At 37.9% G+C, this 18,608-nt stretch overlaps 1 protein-coding gene across 1 annotated transcript in view; it reads right to left on the bottom strand.

Moving 5' to 3' along the window:
* Positions 1-1,086: 1,086 nt before the first annotated feature.
* Positions 1,087-18,608, bottom strand: part of GORAB (golgin, RAB6 interacting) — a 53,327-nt gene continuing 35,805 nt past the window's right edge. The window contains exon 5 of the mRNA XM_060133377.1: positions 1,087-1,666. Within this exon, the coding sequence (XP_059989360.1) occupies positions 1,639-1,666 (28 nt within the window). The 3' untranslated portion in view covers positions 1,087-1,638. The remainder of the gene's footprint in view (positions 1,667-18,608) is intronic.

Below are 18,608 nucleotides of genomic sequence, written 5' to 3' on the forward strand. Positions count from 1 at the left end.
GTGTCACCTGCAAGCCAAAATAGTTAAAAACTCTTTTCTTGTATAGTGATCTTGAAGGTCATATGTTCCAGATGATATAGTTACAAATTGGAAGAGGACCACCTTACCTTCATCAGATTTGAAATAAGTGACAAATTTTTATTGTGTTGTCCCTGGGATTTCAATAGTGAATACTTTTTAGATTATTGGGGTGGGGGTGAGATTGGGACAGAGGAAAGTGGAGGGAGACGTCAAGAAAAAGAGGAAAATAATTAAGAATATCACTTTAAAATGTATAAATATAATCAATCTAATAATTTCTATAAATATCCATACATTTACATAAATCAAATGTCCTTTGAAAATAATGGGGCTATAGAAATATTATAGAGAAATATCCCCAATATTTCTACACATATAAGTGCTTGTCACTGTGCACTATAGTAAATATATTATTATTTATTATATTGTATATAATGTACTGTATAACAATGCTACAGAAACTTTGGACAATTGGGAGAAAAAAATTCCTAAACCAATACTCTTGTTAAAGTAACTTTGAAAGTTTCTATGCATTCTTTTCCAATCTTTATTCATCTGTACATACATTTCACCTAGAGTAAAAACAATGTAATGACACTTGTAATTTATTCACTTTATATTATATTACCACTTTTAGTAGTTGTAATAATATTTCACAGTGTGTATGTCAGCATTTAATTATTTATTTTCCCAATTTTGGATAGCTCTACTGTTTTCAAACTTTTGCTATTGTGAATATCTTCCTGCACATAACTTTTCCCTCATAATTTTTTGTTCTAGGCTAGATTCCAAGAAATGTTTACTAGGTCATTCTATATCTTAACTTCCTAGACTCTGTCACCCCACCACTTTACTCACCATCTTTTTCAATCAAATACATGAAGGCTGACTACCACTTTGACTTATCTACCCTCTCTGTTTCCCAGCTTCAACTTGAACTCCAAACTATTTAGCATTTTGATACATCTGGCACCCACTTTCCTTTCTTACATCCTCTATCTGAAAGCATGGAACAAGCTTTTTTTTTTTTTTTTTAACTACTTAAACTATCCACCATTTAAAGAAAAATGTATCACTTCCTTTAAGAAGACATACTATATGTAAGCAACTAAAATATATAGAATTTAAAAGAAATTTAGATTCCACTGAGGAAAGGAGAGGTGAGAAATAGATTTATCAAGTGGAGAGTAAGTTAGTTTACTCAGGAAGTTTTCATGAAGAAAATAACCTTGAGTTGTGGATTCATATATATTCTGGACCTAACATATTGAGAAAAATGAAATAAGCAACCAAGTGTACATTTGTTTGTTTCCCTGATCTTTCCTTTCTATTTACCCTGTTTGGGACCCAGCAAAGTTGATGAAGAGATGTTGGTTAAGGAGTGAATTGGAGCCCAAGTCAGTGCAGAGAGTCAGATTGTCCAGAATCACATTCCTGACTGTAACACTCACTAGTTATGTGAAGCTGGGCAATTACCTCATTTCTCTAAGCCCTAGTTTCCTCATCTACAAACTGGGAATAATTATATTTACTCCATATGGTTGTAGTAAGAAGTAAAGTGTTTACATCTGTAAATTGCCAGGCCTAGTAGATAGGCAAGCAACAGCAGGAACGGTATCAAACTCCTCTCCTGGTGTAATGTGGGCTGCATATAAAAAATAAAAATGGTTGATGAATGTCATTGGTTATCAGATTTATCATTCACTATGAAGACTCTCTGAGTGAATTACATTAGATCAATTAAATTAGATAAATAAAGCATATCTCACCAGTTCATTCTAGGTATTAACAAAGTCACCAGCTTCCACTAATAGTATCTTTGGGGAAATGCTTGACTTTTGCTTAGTGACTACATGAAAAGTATAAACAGGTGAAAGGGACCACTTCTGGTCTACAGAGGAGTTGAATTCATGGTTATTTTGTATTTCTTTGAACAAAAGGGAAAATAATGACATTTTCTAAGAGTTTAAAAAAATCACATGAACAAAGAAAATGATGTCAAGAGTAACCATCACAAATCACTTTTTAATCACAAGATGCAATTAAATAGTCATTAATGATTCACTTTGGGCCCTTGATTTTACCTTCTTAAAGATTTCTAGCTAGTGTGAAAATGACCAAAGTATTGAAAAACTGCCCAGCAATCGGGGGGCCTGTCACTTGGACATTAGGAATGTCAACGGCTCCGAGCAGAGTCTGGATCTCATCCAGGTTCAGTGTCACTGAAATGGGAACCTGACCAGTAGGAAAAGTGTGTTCTTCTCCTGCCTCTGTGGATCTCTACCGTGGTTGGTGGGACAGCTGCCAGGAGCTAACTCTGTGTGTCAGATCTTCATCCCGTTGCCTGCAAGGCAACAGGTAGCACCTTACCTGCAGAACTGAACAGACGGACTTCTCTCGGCAGACTTCCAGACTGTAGCCTCCTACTCTGGCTTAAGGCTGAGAACCGACCCTACCGATTTATTTTCAGATTTCGCGAATGAGAATGAAATTCAAAACACTTTTTAAATTGGATTTGATACACACGCATATGTTCAGTTTTAGTCCCAGGGGAAAACCCAGAGCTTGATAGGTTTTGATGCGCAATAACACCATTCTCCTTTCGAACGCTGATTTCTCTGGCCTCCCCTATAAGCATTGCATGCCTTATCCCTGCCACAGAAATTCCATCCAGGCAGGATTGTGAATCTTATAGATTTTGCCTCCCTTCAGCAGCCCAGGAAAATAAACAGCTAAACTAAACCTCACTGTAAGTTGGCTTCTCCTGAACCATGTAAATATAACAATACATATTTTTACCTAGATGTAGTAAATACATAAACATACAAAGGCTTCTAACCTCCTTATGTTGCTCCCAGAAGCTGAGTAAATGTTGTCCTGGGATCCGTTTTAGGAGTATGTTGTTTTCAGAGATGTCTTATGCTGACCTGTGTTAGTGATGCTTACCTTTCACCTTGTAAGCTATTTCAGTGTTGTGACATCATTTTAAGGGAAAAGAAAACACCAAACAGTTTTAATTTTTTCTCTCTTTTCTCATGTTTCTACTTCTCCATGTCCCACCTACACTAGTATTAAGTTGATTTCCTCCGGAACCCTTGTGAGTGTCTGTCTTCATTCTAAGTTTTCCCCTCCCCTATGCCGGATGGCTCCTTGGTATTGACAAAGTCTGTGTTCAAGCCTTCTCTGCCCTCCTTGGTTTGCTTGTTTGTATTTTCCTTGCCTGAGGCTGGACTGACTGTAGGGCTTTCCACAGAAGAGGTAGGAGTTTGGATAAGCCAGCAGTTTAAGCAGGTTTTATGACCAGCCAGTGTAATAAAATGCATTCAGGGGTCACCCGAGAAACTTTAATCAGCACCAGGGGTCACTGGATAGCACTTCTAGACGGGGGAGACAGAAATGAGGAACAGAGACTCAAAAGAGAGGACGAAGAGTTGGGGGAAGGGGCTAGGGATCGAAGGTTCTCAAGTTATCAGAAATAACTTTTAAAAAAATCAATGTGTTTTGCAATCAGAAATGGTAAGAAGAGACATAATTGCCCAGCGGAAACTAGGGATCTGCTGCAAATTTAGATGAGAATTTTACCCAAAGACCTAATTTTTTTCCCTTGTGCAGTTTGCATGAAAGTTTGGCCTTATGATTGGTCTCGGGATGGATATCAGATATCTCACCCTGAAGGGAGAAACATTCCCACCAAATCCCTCTCCCCTGAAAGGAAAAAAAATTTTCTGCATCCAATAATCAGAGCCTGGGCAGACAAATTGGCACCACCTTTTTTTTGCTCTCCAGCCTCCCTTTTATTTTCTGCTAGAAATAAGACTGCAGACTTGAGTCACAATTCACAAATGTTTGGTAGTATTATGTTGTAAGGAACTGGGGCAAAAAAAAACCTGGAAGAAGGTAATTCTTAAAAGCTTTGCTTTCACTCATGCAAACAAACTTTATGCTTCTCAATAAATCTCCTGTTTTGTAAGTGGCCATTAAAATAACAGATCATTTGATTAAAATTCTGTTTTCACAACAGTCCTTTGGAGTTCTGGGGAACCTCCAAATGTGGTCTTGGCCATGATGCCATTAGCATTTTATTAATGCATTCAAAAGGTTAAAAGCTCTTACTTTTTATAGGACTTTTAAAAGCCAACATTTGATTGTCTCTTGCATAAACTGACTCTGAACCCATTAAAATGTGACAACTTCAGAACCGACCGGATTTAAGGGTAAAAAATTGATCAAGGGTTTGCCACATTTTTAATTGCTTTGAATGAGGTGGAAACTGAACTGAGGCCAATATGTTGGAATGGAAAGAATTAAATCCAGTCCAACATCTTTTGATATAATAATGATATCTTTTAAATTAGGGTTTTTCCCTTTTAGAGTTGAATGATTCTTTATGGCACAAAAATAGTTCATAGTTTGAAAGGTTTATTTTTTCCTCTTTTAGTCCAGTCATAATGCAGTTTGTCATTAGAAATAAGATGGAAATATTTTTTTTTAAATATGTTTCAGGTGGCTTAGCCTAAAAAAAAAAAAAAAGCTCAGGGCGGCAACTGTAAATCTACCTTTGTTGTTCATTTGGATGAAAAAGCATGTGTGTGTGTGCAGATTTGAAATGATGCTACCAAAAGTTTAGGCTCTTACTTGTAAATTAGGCACTTTTGGGAATTAGGTAATAAACCCACAATAAAATAATAAAACCAGTGGTCCTGAAGCCATTTATTGTTATTTTCCATTTTGTCTCATTCTCATCACATATTTTTAGGTTGGAATACCCCATTTTATTGAATGATATTTTATATACAAAAAAGAAAATTCCTGCTCCCCCAACTTCTCCTCCAAATGAAAATGTCCATTCTTATTATTTCCTACTTTTACATCACTGATTGTGAAGAGTTTTCAACTTACCTTTATTGTTTTATTCCTTTATGTTTTAGTGACTGATCACATTTCTTACTCTAGTACGTTCTGTTTTTCCAGAGTACATTAGGTCTTTATTTTTTCCTCCTTCACAAATGAACTACTGAAAAACCATCTCCCTGGGCCTTTCTTTTTTAATTGCTTCTGTGTTCTGAGGCATTGGGGGAGCTACATAACTAGCAGAAGTAGATCAGTAGATAAGCTTGCATAACACGCACTTAATTATACAAACAAGTCTTTCTGGAGAAAGTCTTCTGACAATTACCTCCCGAAATAAATATACCTCAGTGACTGTCAATAGTAATAAAACCCGCACAATCATTTCTTAAAGCTTTTATTGTTTGCCTGTAATTAGCATGCTGATGTGATTAAAGCTACTTTTGACTTTTGATAAACCCCAGACTCCTATAGATAACGTTTCCAGCGGTTTGAAGCTGCTTTCATTAGAAGCGATATTTATCTGATTTGTAACCAATCAATTGGAAATAAAACTTTCCTGTGGCATGCCGTTAAAACGCCTGCAGCAGCCCTGGTTTCCCGAAGCCCCTCTCCTCGTCTATGTCCTTGAGTGAGATGGATTCCATATGGTTTGGCGCAGGAGAACTGGCAGGGATTGAAAAGGTAGGGAATGCGGCTCTAAGGAGAGCCCCTCTAGACGTCCTGCCTTATTTCTACTTGTTGCTATTCGAAGGCACGGGTAACTGCTGTAACCAATTTTCTTGAAAAATACACTTTTGTGTAGCAGCAGAAAAGCCTGCAGAACTGGGGTTTGTTAAGGGCATTTTGTGATGTTTACTCTGCTTCTATATTTTTAAGTTTATGTTGGATTCTTTTATCAGACCCCTTCAATTCTGATCTTAATTTTGTCCTTTTTGCCCTCCCCCCAAATTATTTCTCCCTCTGTTTCCATACTATTATTCTCATTTTATATCTCCTTTCTTCCTTTCTTTCTGATTTTTGTTTTTGTGTTTGTTTTCTATAACATTTGACTTGCAACCAGTTTAAATTTCCTTGTTCAAAATTACAAAGCACTAAATATTGAAGTTTTGAAAAGTAGACAAATAATGACTTTCAACAGTTTATCTGACCCAGCAAACATGCTGAATACTTTCTAAATGTTCATAAGCGATAGAGGAACACGGAGCTAATAGTATTTATACATTATCACTGCAGTGATGTTACAGCCACCATCTCAGTTTCTGTATAATTTCTCCTCTGCACTAAACTACTAATCTATTTATTCTTGTTCTCAATAGGAAGAAGAAAAGAAAGAAAAAGAAAGAAAGAAAGAAAGAAAGAAAGAAAGGGAGAAAGAAAGTGCACCTTCAGAATCTATGTATTTATTTAAAGCATTTCTTCTGTCTTATCCTCCACATTCACCAAACATTTCATACTTTTAGAAATGTAATAGAGAAAGGAAAATATTTTCTAAAATATTTTCTAAAATGGAGCCAGTGTTGACATGCAAACTTTTATGGATTTCCAGTAATGGATCATTAAAATCTGTCTTTAAATATATGGTAAACATGTGCATAAATGCCATATATGCCATGCTTTTCAAGTTGAGTTTTAAAGTGAGTGTACATAAACAAAATATTTTATTGCTATTAAAATGAAAACATGAAATCTATGTCTGTGAAGCCATTTATACCAATCTAGACATGTTCAAAGGTTTTCAATTTTTATTTAATTATGTGGCTTCTCAGTGCCCATTTCAAGTGTTTTCTTGAACAATGTAATTTATAACTTTATAAATAATCCTATACAATTCCAACCTTAATTAAGTACATGTATGTCTTTGCACAGATAATTCAAGTGTATTGTTTTGAAAACACTGATTCTTTCTAATCCTAAGATGACCTCAGTTATGACATTTAATATATTGGAAATGAATGCCATTTCATGTACATATTACCTAGAGGAAGTTGCATTTAAAAATTTAGAAAATAAGACGAGGAATTTTTCCTGTAAAATGAATAACTAAGAAGATAGCAAGATTGGGTGTGACAAGTATGTCTCTACTGGTGTGGGGTTTATGAACGTGCCTTATAGTTAGGAGAATTTCTGGAGAACGGCAGGCTCAGGGAAAAGGTTAGTAGTATGCTATGTGCCTTTTGAAAGCAGCTTTTATCAAATAGCTTAAACATTTTCTTTTCCATTTATTTTAGAAAATGTTTTAGAAATCATTAAATATCCATTTTAAATAAGTCAACTGTAAAGTGGTTCTTCACTTTAAATACATTCCCTTATTTCCCCATCTCCCAATTAAGAGACATTAAGGTAAGTCTGTTGGCAAATATATTATGCTACCAAAACACAAAATATTTATTCTCATCTTGATTTTGAATCCTTTAACGTAAGAATATTAATCATGTGTTCTTTGGATACAATTTTTATTTCTGTTGAAAAAACAGTAAGCATATTTTAGAAACTGAAGCTGGGATTTTTTTTTTGCACATAAATTGTCTTGTATTTCAGCAACCATATGATCACTAAAATAACAGAGAGGCTCAGAGCATTCTGGATTTGAGCAGTGCCTTTAAAATATACTCTGCCCATAACTGAAACCACAGTGACAATATTTCAAGTGACAGAAAGAAAAATGGTTTGCAGATTTACAAAGAGAAGTCATGTACTTCTGCAAAGTTTTATTCTCATAGGAGTTGTCTGGTGTATGGACAAATAAGATTGAGATAACATCACAACAAATAACTAAAGGTAGAGGGAAAAATCTCACTTAACTGGATTTTTAAAAATTGCTCTTTGAGTGTATGTTTGCACCTGTGCGTGTTATGTGTTTGTCTATAATAAAGACACATAGGTGACCATGGCACGATGATTTAGCTGTTTACTTTATGTATCTTCCCTATAATTTACTTCTCTTGAATTACCTATCATATATATAACTTTCAAACTTTTTTTTCTGGTAAACATACACTTATCTAGCCATTGACTATAGCTACACAATGACAAATATCAGAAGGAAAACTGAAAAATCTGAATTGTTTCCCTTTACAATGCCAAAGAGCTGAGTGTCTGAAAAGCATCAAGGCACTGGTGTAATGGTTTCAGTTTTTACCCAAGTGTTTGGCATCATGTAGACATGGTCACAGGCTCATTCCCTCCCTGATGAGGGTGCTTTCATCTGTAGATAGAGGATATTTCAAAAGTACTCAGTAGAGCAACTGCAGAAGTGATTGAAATGACATTCTCCAGGCTGCATACTCAAAGAGGGTAAGTTTTGAACACTTTTTCTTGCAAGTAGCCAAGTCATTCCAATTCACATCTCTCATTTTATACCTCAGATGATTTTCTCCCACAACAGTCTTTGCACCTGTGTGTGTTGATTCCTTTATTTTTGTTTCCTGAAATTAACATGATTATTTTTTAAAATCCTATACATGATGGAGATTTAAATTTTGTTCATAAGTCCTATGCACATCATCAACAAATGCCTCTGTGTTTCTATGTCTCTTTGAAAAAACTGCTCCTAGAGAGGGAAAGAATCTTCTTATTTCAAGTTTTACCTGAAGACAGAGTGGGCTTCATGCTTCAGAGTTAATTCTTTCAAAGAAGCTGAATGTCCGTGAACTTGGGAAGGGTAAGACAGGAACAAATAGGCCAATTTCTATTGTCTCATTAGACTACAGTGCTGATTCAAGTTTAAGTAACTCTCAATTTGTTAAAGGCATTGACTTGTCTTTCTTTTTTTTAAAAAATTAATTAATTAATTTTTAATTTTTGGCTGCATTGGGTCTTTGTTGCTACGCCCAGGCTTTCTCTAGTTGTGGTGAGCAGGGGCTACTCTGTTGCAGTGCGCAGGCTTCTCATTGCGGTGGCTTCTCTTGTTGCGGAGCACGGGCTCTAGGCACGCGGGCTTCTGCAGTTGTGGCTTGTGGGCTTCCTAGTTGTGGCTTGCGGGCTCTAGAGTGCAGGCTCAGTAGTTGTGGTGCACGGGCTTAGTTGCTCTGTGGCATGTGGGATCTTCCCACACCAGGGATCGAACCCATGTCCCTTGCATTGGCAGGTGGATTCTTAACCACTGCACCACCAGGGAAGTCCCTTTTTTTTTTTTTTAACATTCCTGAACCAACGCACACTTATGAGTGTGTTCTGATATTGTGTCCTTTCCAAAGGCTGATCACATATTGCTAGAAACAGTAACACCAGCTGAATCCACTCCAGCTCCCCAGACAAAATGAATGAGAACAAAGACGTGCCCTTACAGTGTGTTTCATTTTATATTCTGTGTATTCATGATGCTTTTTAAAACTTACTCCATATTCAAACAAAACTTGTTTGCTTAAACTTAGATTTAAAACAACCATCTTCTTTTCAGGTCTCTATGTGGCTGCATGGCTAGTGTGTTTCTGTTTTTCCACAACTTGAAACATGTTGTGACAAAGCCAGTTAAAAATGAGGTCCAATAAAATGTAATGGAGTTCTGTAAATACATGAATATCGCAACCTCTACACTCTGGGTCTCAAAATCCTAGTTCTTAAAAGCAAAAGCAGCTTGGAGAATTCCTCTGCAGGAAGTCCTCGACACAAAATGGTGCCATTGGGCAAGTCCACTCACAAGAGAAGGTGGCGGGGGAGCTGCAGGCTCTTGCAGAGAAGTGAGTCATGGGCAGCGTGCACACGTATCATTTGCATTCGTGAACATGTCTCTGTGCCCCTCACTGAGCTGCTCTTTATGTGTAGTAGGAAGGCCTGATGGAGGGGGACAGAGTGGGCTCCAGAGACACATACCTCCTGTTTGCTCTGGTCTTAGTAATTATTGCAGAGTCACTGCAGAGCCCAGGAGAAAGAACACAAAAAAAGAAGTTTTAAAAGGAAACAAAAGAAAAAGAAGAGAGGAAGAAAAGAAGAAAGTACAGGCACTCTCTGCTCCAACGGAAGCTATGCCAAGAAGCAACTAACTAAAAACAGACAGAGCAGAGGGGAGAAATGAGGAAAGAATAAAATGGTTTGGAGTCAGGCTGACAAATGCACGAGAGAAAAATTCACATGGTTTCAGAGCAGTACTTGGCATCTATCTCAGAAATTCATGTGTGTGTATAGTTTTTCATGTTTATTTCTGGAAGAATATTTTGCAATTTCTTTTTACTGAAAAAGATGAGTTATTTTCATTCTTCTAGAATAGTGGAGAGAGCACCCTTATCTTCCCCCCAAAAGGCTACCTCCTCTAACTTAACACATTTTTTAAAAATGGTGTGTGTGTGTGTGTGTGTGTGTGTGTGTGTGTGTGTGTGTGTGCTGACTCACTAGATGACTTCCTACTTTCTATAACCAAATAGAGTGCTAAAACCCAAATGTCTGGGCCTACTGTCTTTCAACTAGTATCCTAACACCCCTTATGAGTAGACAGAGGCTCATTGGCTTGTTTCAAGAGAAGGCAGGGTATAACTCGGGCCCATTTGACTTTGCATTACTTGAATAGTCCTAACCAGCCCCAGGGCTGAGGTCTGCAAGTATTTGGCTTATTCGATCTAATCCACTGATGGCTTGTGTGGTAATGAATGTCTGAAATGCTTGTCTCTGATCAGGAATTTTTAATGCTGTCCTCATGGGCTCTGCTGAGCTTTCCTGCTTGTAAACGGAGGCTTAACACACTCAAATCACCCATGGAACTGTGTGAGCTGGCAACACCCAGAGAGAAGACTTGCCATTGTGATGCTAATTTCCTTCTCACCTTTGACCAGAAGGGGTAATTACATATAATTTGTGGAAACAGTTCCTCTGGAGTAAGAACACCTAAGGGAAACACGGAAGTTTGTTTAAACTAAATTGAATGCATTATAGATAAGAAATACAAATGCAGTTTGAACTGGATTGTTCATCTCTGTCCCAAGATCAAAACTGAGGAATTTTGACTCCTCTGAAAATCACAGCCGTACTATGGACATTCCTATTTGGACCTCTCTCTGCAAAGCTACAAAGACTGAACTTGATGAAGCAAAGAACCTTAGAACAGCTGCCAGGGACTTTTGTTCTTTTGTTTTCTTCTATGGCAGACATGTTCTAAAGGCACTGATAGTGATTAACCATAAATGATTGTCTAAAGGGTGGTGTTTAAACATCTATTTTCTTGCCACTCCACTCCGCCCCGCCCCTTTCCCCCGACATCAACCTTAAGCTAGTTTTATCAGGATAGACACACCTGGAAAGTCATTCTGGAGAAGTGTGTGCATGGCTCCCACCTCTAGGGTGGTCACCAGTGTTGCCCTGAGAACACTGGTGTAGCATGCTCTATGAGAAGTCTCTTGAAATATGTTTCAACTTATGTGTCCCAATTTCCAGTATTTTTTCCATCAGAAGTGAGCTCCTCAAAGGGGTGAACGTTTCAGTGGTGCAGTAAGAAGCAGTGCCTAAGCAGACTGTGATGTGGATAACAGTGATGATATATAGGTGCAGCACTAACCCCCTTTCTGGGTAAATGATGGTAGTTGGGGGACATGTATTTTAACCAGCGTCAATTTAGGAGCCAGAATATTTGTATGTTAGTACGGATTGAAATACTGTTTCTATCTGTTTCTACTGTTGACTGACAGTTGCAGATAAGTGAAAGTCAAATCTGGCCATTCCCATGTAGTGGAAATAGCACGAGCTTTAAAGTCGGACGGGTCTGGATGCACATATTAACACACTACATGTTAACCTTGCACCCTTGACTTCCCAGATCCTCAGTATACTCACCCTTTAAAAAGAACACCACCTCAAGGGGTTTTTAAGATAAGATGCAGAAAGTGCTTTGTACGTTTAAAAAACAAACAGGGAAAAAACCAAAAACAAAACCAGCAACGCTCAATGAAAGTTAGTTCTTTCTTTTCTCCTAAAATTATAACAAAACCACAATTTTTGAAGTGAACCATTTTTGGTACAAATCACTCTGAAGTCTAGTTGTCACCCTCTTTAACAGTTGATGACCTTGCTATAACCATGATAGATTAGAGTAGTTGCAGAAGTTAAAGGAGACACGATACACAATGTCTTAAATGCTTAATATTATGTGTCATCTGTCTTTAGTACCAAATATCCGTAGGCAGTTTTCTTATGCTGTAATAATCATAATCATAATATCTTTTTGAACATTGTGAGAGCTATAGATATATTCTTTCATTTATTTCACATAACAATTTCATGAAGTGGTTATTCCCGTTTTACAAATGGGACAATTAAATCTCATTATGTGCTACCACACAAATAGTGGAGGTGAGATTGTAACCCAGTTCTACTTGGCTCTAAATCCCAAGCTCTTAGCTGCTGTGTATACTACCTTATGCTATTCAGCCACATGGTACAGAATTTCACCATAGCATCACTGCAGACAATCATTTAGATTCTGCTCAAATACTCTGATGACATGAAATCTACTTTTCCATCTAGGTAACTCATTCCACTTTTTAATAGTTCTGTTTTTCTATAGTTATTTACTTGGAATCTGATGACCATCACTGTGAAGCTGAGAAGGACATTCAAACAATCGTATGAAAAGAAATGTGTTGTAATACAGGGTAAAAAAGAGAAGAAGCTGGTGAATTCTCTACAGGTCCCTTGGCCATTATCCAGTTTCTAGTAATATTCCCAGGGTCATTAAATGTTATTTTCCATTTGTTGGAACATTTTCATGATCAACATTTTAGAACTGCACTTGCTACACGTGGGTATTAAAAACTTGAAATGTGGCTAATGTGGCTAGTCCAAACAGAGATGTGCTGTGAGTGCAAAATACACATCGAATTTCACATAAAATTTCTCATTAATTGCTTACACATTGATATGATAGTATTTTGGATATTGCTTAAATAAGTATATGATTAAAATTATTTTTACCTGTTTCTCTTTACTTTTGAAAATGTGGCTACTGGAAAATTTCAAATTACATATGCACAGACTTACATTTGTAGCTTGCATTACATTTCCATTGGACAGCAATTGTTCTGTACCCTCAAGAGGAAATGTACCAGATGTTTGAAATGTATCAAATCCATACCTTGCCCCAAAGAGTCTCAGAGAACAATAAAGGCAAATGCTTATTTATCTTCCACTCTACACTGTTTTAAAGCTCTGAGTACAAGGTACTTTGTATGCACAGAGAGATCATTTATCTTTTGGCATTTAGCTAGTGCTACAGTGAATATCCCTTAATCATCCTTGTTTAAGTTTGACAAGAATTATTTCTTTATTTACACCAGAAATATTGCTCTTTGTGTTGTAGAGAAATGCATGGCCTTAGTTCTTAAAAACCGTGGAGTTAGCATTGGAAAAATTTGGGCATCTGTCCTCAGTTTTGCTGGGTGTGGGTAGGTGGGTATGAAGGGAAGGTGTGGAGCAGAGAATGGATGGAGAGCTCTCCTAACTAGACACCACGATGAACATAAAGGTCTTTCCAAATCCTGAGTCCTCCACTTGAACACAACAGAATATTATCCAGAGTAACCAACCATGGATGAAGACCTGAGTTGACTCTGAAAACTGTTCCCTGGGAAATCAAATGGTATTTCCACCCTCCCCACCTAGAAATGGTTTGTTTAAGGCACAAGAGGAGGCTACAGCTGATTTCCATCTTGGAGGAAGGAATTATTCCTGTCAGCCTGCCTGCCTGGGATTGCAGCTGAGCCATATTTAGCCTCTAAAGCTAGATGTTTTAGTGCCTGGCTCTTTTTAACTGGCATATGTTAAGAGCTTTGAATTAACAGGTGCATAAAAACTGTCAAAACACACTTAAATCTCAAGACAGACCGTCAGTTGTATTAAAAAGTATGGTGTTACAGAAACATGCACTCTCAACACATCCAGCATATAACAGCTTGGAAAGTCCTTTCTCCCCGCAAGCAACCCAGCAATATTAATCCATCCCATGAAACAAAAGGCCATGGTCCTTTAACCTCTTGATGGAGGATGGTGTGTGTGTCTGTGCACACGCACGCGTACGTATCGGGGGGATCAGAATCATGCACAAAGTCTTCCCTTCTGCAACTGACTCTTCTTTCAGTTTCCAAGATCCCCATTTATAAACTAATCTAATTGAAAGGAAAAAGAACTCCCAGAGCTCTGGAAGGCACACTTGAAGTTGTTCCCTTTAAGGAAAATAAATTGATCATGTAACATGGTGAAATTTAAATTAAAATTATCACAGGGTGGCAGGGAGGGAAAATGCATCACTTCAAGCTGCGTGAATTATGTGTAAAAGACACTACTTGGTTAAAATAGGTAGAATCAAGTAAGATCCAGTACTTGATCAGAGGATAAGCAGAGGATAATGTTTGCTGCCGTGATATTAAGTTCCTTTATTATATTTGTAAAAGCAATAGCTATGTATCACTAACTCTAAAATTGGCATGAAAGAACCTGACATTTCTCAGTTAATTACTTTCTTGCACATCATATGTACCATAAAGCGTTTTAATTTAATCAAATTAAAAGTTTAATATGACCTTGGCTCTGTGTTTCATAGTGACATCTTAGATTCAGCACTAGGCCCTCATCTACCAAATAGCTGGGTGACCATAACCAAGTCAGTTACTTTTTCAAAGCCTCATTTATTTTTTTAAATTGTAATATGAAGGTGGATAGAAGTGGGATGGGAGAGAAAGTCTCCTTAACATTCATTTTGGTTCTAAAAAGAGTAAAATCCTATGATTTACAACATTCTTCCTGGATTAAGAGTGTCACTTCTAGATATTCCTGTGTACAATACTAGGGCCACTATACTGAAATGATGAGGCAGGGTATTATTTGTTTGTTTATCTTTTTGTTTTTTCTATGTCCTAGCATTTAAATTGTTTTTGTTTTTTCATTTTTAATATACATTCCAGAAGGCTGTCAAAGATCAGACTTCTCAGAAAATAGAGTCTGGGATGGAGATGTGTGTGCCAAAGTTTATTGGAGAGTATGTTTGAGGACAAGGTCTGTAAGTGGTCAAGGAAGCAGGACTGGGTAGGGAGAGCCGTTGGGTGTGATACAGACACAACAAAGGCCTCAGCCGAGTTCTGGCCCGAGTTCTTCCCAATTGAGGCATGGGGGCCAGTTCTTTGTACCCCCATAACTCTCAGACTTTGGTTCCAGGCTTCCCCCCAGGAAGGGGGCACAAATTTTGGCAAGACCACTCTCTTTAGCCTAGGGCAATTCCTGAAGAAAGAATCTCCAGTGAGCCATTAGCAACCAACACTTTTCACAGCTGGTCCTGAAAGGGTCATCTGGGCAGTGCACCACTGTGACCGTTACAAAGACAAATATAGGATCTGTTCTCATCGTTCTTTTGGAAGCTTCTCTCCTACTAGATGTATGACCTTAGACAAGATGGTTAATTTTTGTGCTTCTTAACTCATGCTTTGCTCATTCACAAATCGTGGATAATAACAGAACCAGATAAAGTTATAATGAAGACAAAAAGAAATAAAATTTTCAAGCATCTAGCAGAATGCCTGACATGTAATGGGCTCTCTTTCAAAGTGAGTTTCACCTTCCTCTCTTACCAAATGATAATCCTTTTTTCATGTCTAAGGATAGTTTCAAAAAATAAGGGAGATCTAGCAAATAGCAGATTGTCCTTGAGGTTAATACACAGATGAAAATGTTGTCATGTTGTAAACTGCCTTGTTCCTGGAAGAGTGTTGACATTTTGGATCAGGGTTGTGCTTTCTGCCCCTGGAGGATGTCACTCTTGTCAGAGGAAAACAATCAAATGACGTAATGCCCTTACCCCACCACCACGTCATCCCATTTCAACACCATCCCTGGTATTAGCATTACTCAGCATTAACTGTTAATGCATTAGGGATTGAGATAGGAAGTATCCTTCAGAAAGGCTATTTCTGCCCTACTTATACATTCATTTGAGAAGCTATCACTAAGCATCCTGCCAAATTCCTCTGACATCAGTTTATTAAGCTGCATAGGGTTTGGATAGGATAGAACAGAGGTGGACAGAAGCATCTAATTATTTTGCCAAATCCCCTTTAAAATATGAAACCAAGCCAAGAGCAGATAGCATGCACAGTTCCCAACACTGTTTTCCCATTGGGAAGGTGTTAACACTATTGTTATTGTTTTATCCTTATTGATTGGCAACGACAAGTTCCTTTCTGTAATGAGTATGGAGGAGAAAGGGTTTTTGCCAAAAAGAACTACATTCTAAGAAAGATCAAAGCGTGGGTGTTTCATCTGATACACGTTTCCTCCGTTTGGATACTCAGCCCTGCAGCCTGTTTTGAAATTCCTGTGTGCACGTCAAATAGTCAGGGATTGTTCCTCTTTCTTGCTCTCTCTCTCCTTCCCTCCTTCTTTGCCCACAGAGGTTTCCTCCTGGCTTTTCCCCGGCTCACCACCAGCCGGTCTGATGAGCTACCCCAGCAGACTGAAGAAGGAGATGCGATGTTGTACAATCAAACCCTGTTGGTAAATATTTTCATTTCAGAAAAGCTAAAAAACAATTGTTATTTCAGAGGTTGAAGGGCCAAGTCCAGGAAGGAAATTCCTGAAAAGGGACCTGGCCCTGGCATTGACAATCACTTTAGCTGGGAGATATTTTTATCTTTGAATATGGAACAGGAAGATCATTTTCTCTAAACGTTAGAATGAAACCGAATCTTGACCAGCCTGCCAGCAACTTATAACAGAAAAGAAGAAAATTACTTGAGTCCTAATCATGGAGAAGTTAAAACCACAACAATAAAACAAACTAAAAAGACGCAAACAAACACAAACCACTTTTCATTCCACTGTGTGAGCTAAACAACCCCATCCCTCAGGGTGTATTGGTTTTTATTTTAGTTTATTTACATTTGGACATCCTTTTTGCTTCTCTTCAAAGGAGGCTGAGGTGTCTTAGGGATGCAGATTAGGTTATCTAGGTTATTTATATTAGCAGTTTTCATTGTGCCATGTTGATGATTATATAAGACGTCAGGTTTTTTTTTTTTCTTCATCTTTAAAGAAAGTTTGGAACAAGTCCCTGAGAAATAGTATTCAATTAAAACTCTATTCATATCAACTCTTCAGTTCTGCTAAAAAGAGATGATCAGGGGCCCCATAATCGATTCATACCTGACACCTTGTCAAATTTTAATGGACAGTGTTTATATAGCACTAACCTCAAAGAAAACCAAGTCTTGTGCTGAATTAGGTAGCCCTGCGGGGTGGGGTGAACAAAAAGTCTCAAACCTACTTGACCAGTTTACCATGGTATGAAAAAGGACAAAATGACCCTGGTGTCTTTTCTTTCAGTGTTATTGTTCTATTTCTGATGACACTTGAAGAAGAAAGTCATTTGCTAATAGAAATAAAGCAGTCATTCAAAGGTGAGACCATTATTGATGAGACAGCAATAAAGAATAAAACAATCATGAGAAAATATAGTAAGGTCAAAACCCAAGGTTTAATAAAAAACAAATATGAAGATTTTCCATGTATAAACAAGAGTCAATGGAAAAGATGGGCAGCTAGAATTTCCTGCACCAGAAGATTATAGGTCAAAGAGTAAGAGAAGGAGAAAGATGAGGCACATGGGCGCAGTTGTGGAGGCCCTCCGGGACAGCACTGTGGAATGCCAGCTGCCAGGTGATAGCTGTTGCCAGCTCTTGGACATTAGGCTGAAATCTAGGACTTCCATTCCCTGCTGTCTGATGAAAAGCTCTCCTGTATCCAGATTCTGCCTGGTCCTGACCTCCTTGCTAAGACACGTGCAGTCACCTGTGTCCTTGAGTCATCCTGGACTCTTCTATTCTCTTTTAGGGCTGAGTGCAACATGGTTTTTTAAAAATCCTCATTTTTTCCCCACTTTTCTGGTTGGAAAAAAATGTGAATAGAAGAGAATTAAGAATGGGTGGAAAATGGGGAAGGGTGTTAGACCTGCTTGTAATCACGGGTGCCTTGTTAGGACTGATTTATGTTTGTCCAACTTAGAAAATGTATTTACCAAAACAATCCAGTCCTAATTCATAGAGCCATGAAGTTTTTCACCCTCAATCTGACTTAAACTACTAACATGATTTAAACTCTGAAATGCACACATTGCCCAAGACAAGGATTTAAGATGAGAGTCAAGTTTGCAGTCTTTTACAAAGTATACTTTCTCACCCCCTGTCACTTCTCTAGTTACCAGATCTTTCCCAACCTGTCTGGACCTTCTGGGGCTTGGGCATAAATCAGGAGAAATGTGGTTGGAAATGGCTTCCTTTTCTTCAAAGCAACAGGTACCCACCTCAATGGTGCATTAGAAATCCATAATAGTGCACGTGGTTTCCGTTATGCCAAGGGAAATCCTGTCTTAACTGCTCTAAACTGTCTCTCCAGTGTATGACATCGCAGCCCAAGTTGATTTAAAAAATTCTGAAGTCTTTGGGTTAAAATCAAGAAGGGATCTTCTAGGCTCTCAGTTCTAGTTTATTATTCTGAGAGACACCGAGAGCGTGTGCTTGTGATATATGTATGGTGCCTTGGCATGGTCTCTGAAGAAAAGATCGTGCTATGAGATTTCTGGACTCTAAATACCACTGTCCTTTTGGGACTTTAGAACTCCTCTGAGGCTGTTCCCAGCGTGAGCCAGAATGGTCACGAGAGTCCTGGGAACAAACATAAGACACGCAGCCTTGAGGCAATAGCGATATGTTCACGGCATTTTTTCCTTTCTTTTTTTCCTCTCTTTCTCTATTTTCCTTCCTCTCTCCCTT

Source organism: Lagenorhynchus albirostris, chromosome 2, assembly GCF_949774975.1.
Source record: "Lagenorhynchus albirostris chromosome 2, mLagAlb1.1, whole genome shotgun sequence".
In the NCBI taxonomy this organism is placed as follows: domain Eukaryota; kingdom Metazoa; phylum Chordata; class Mammalia; order Artiodactyla; family Delphinidae; genus Lagenorhynchus; species Lagenorhynchus albirostris.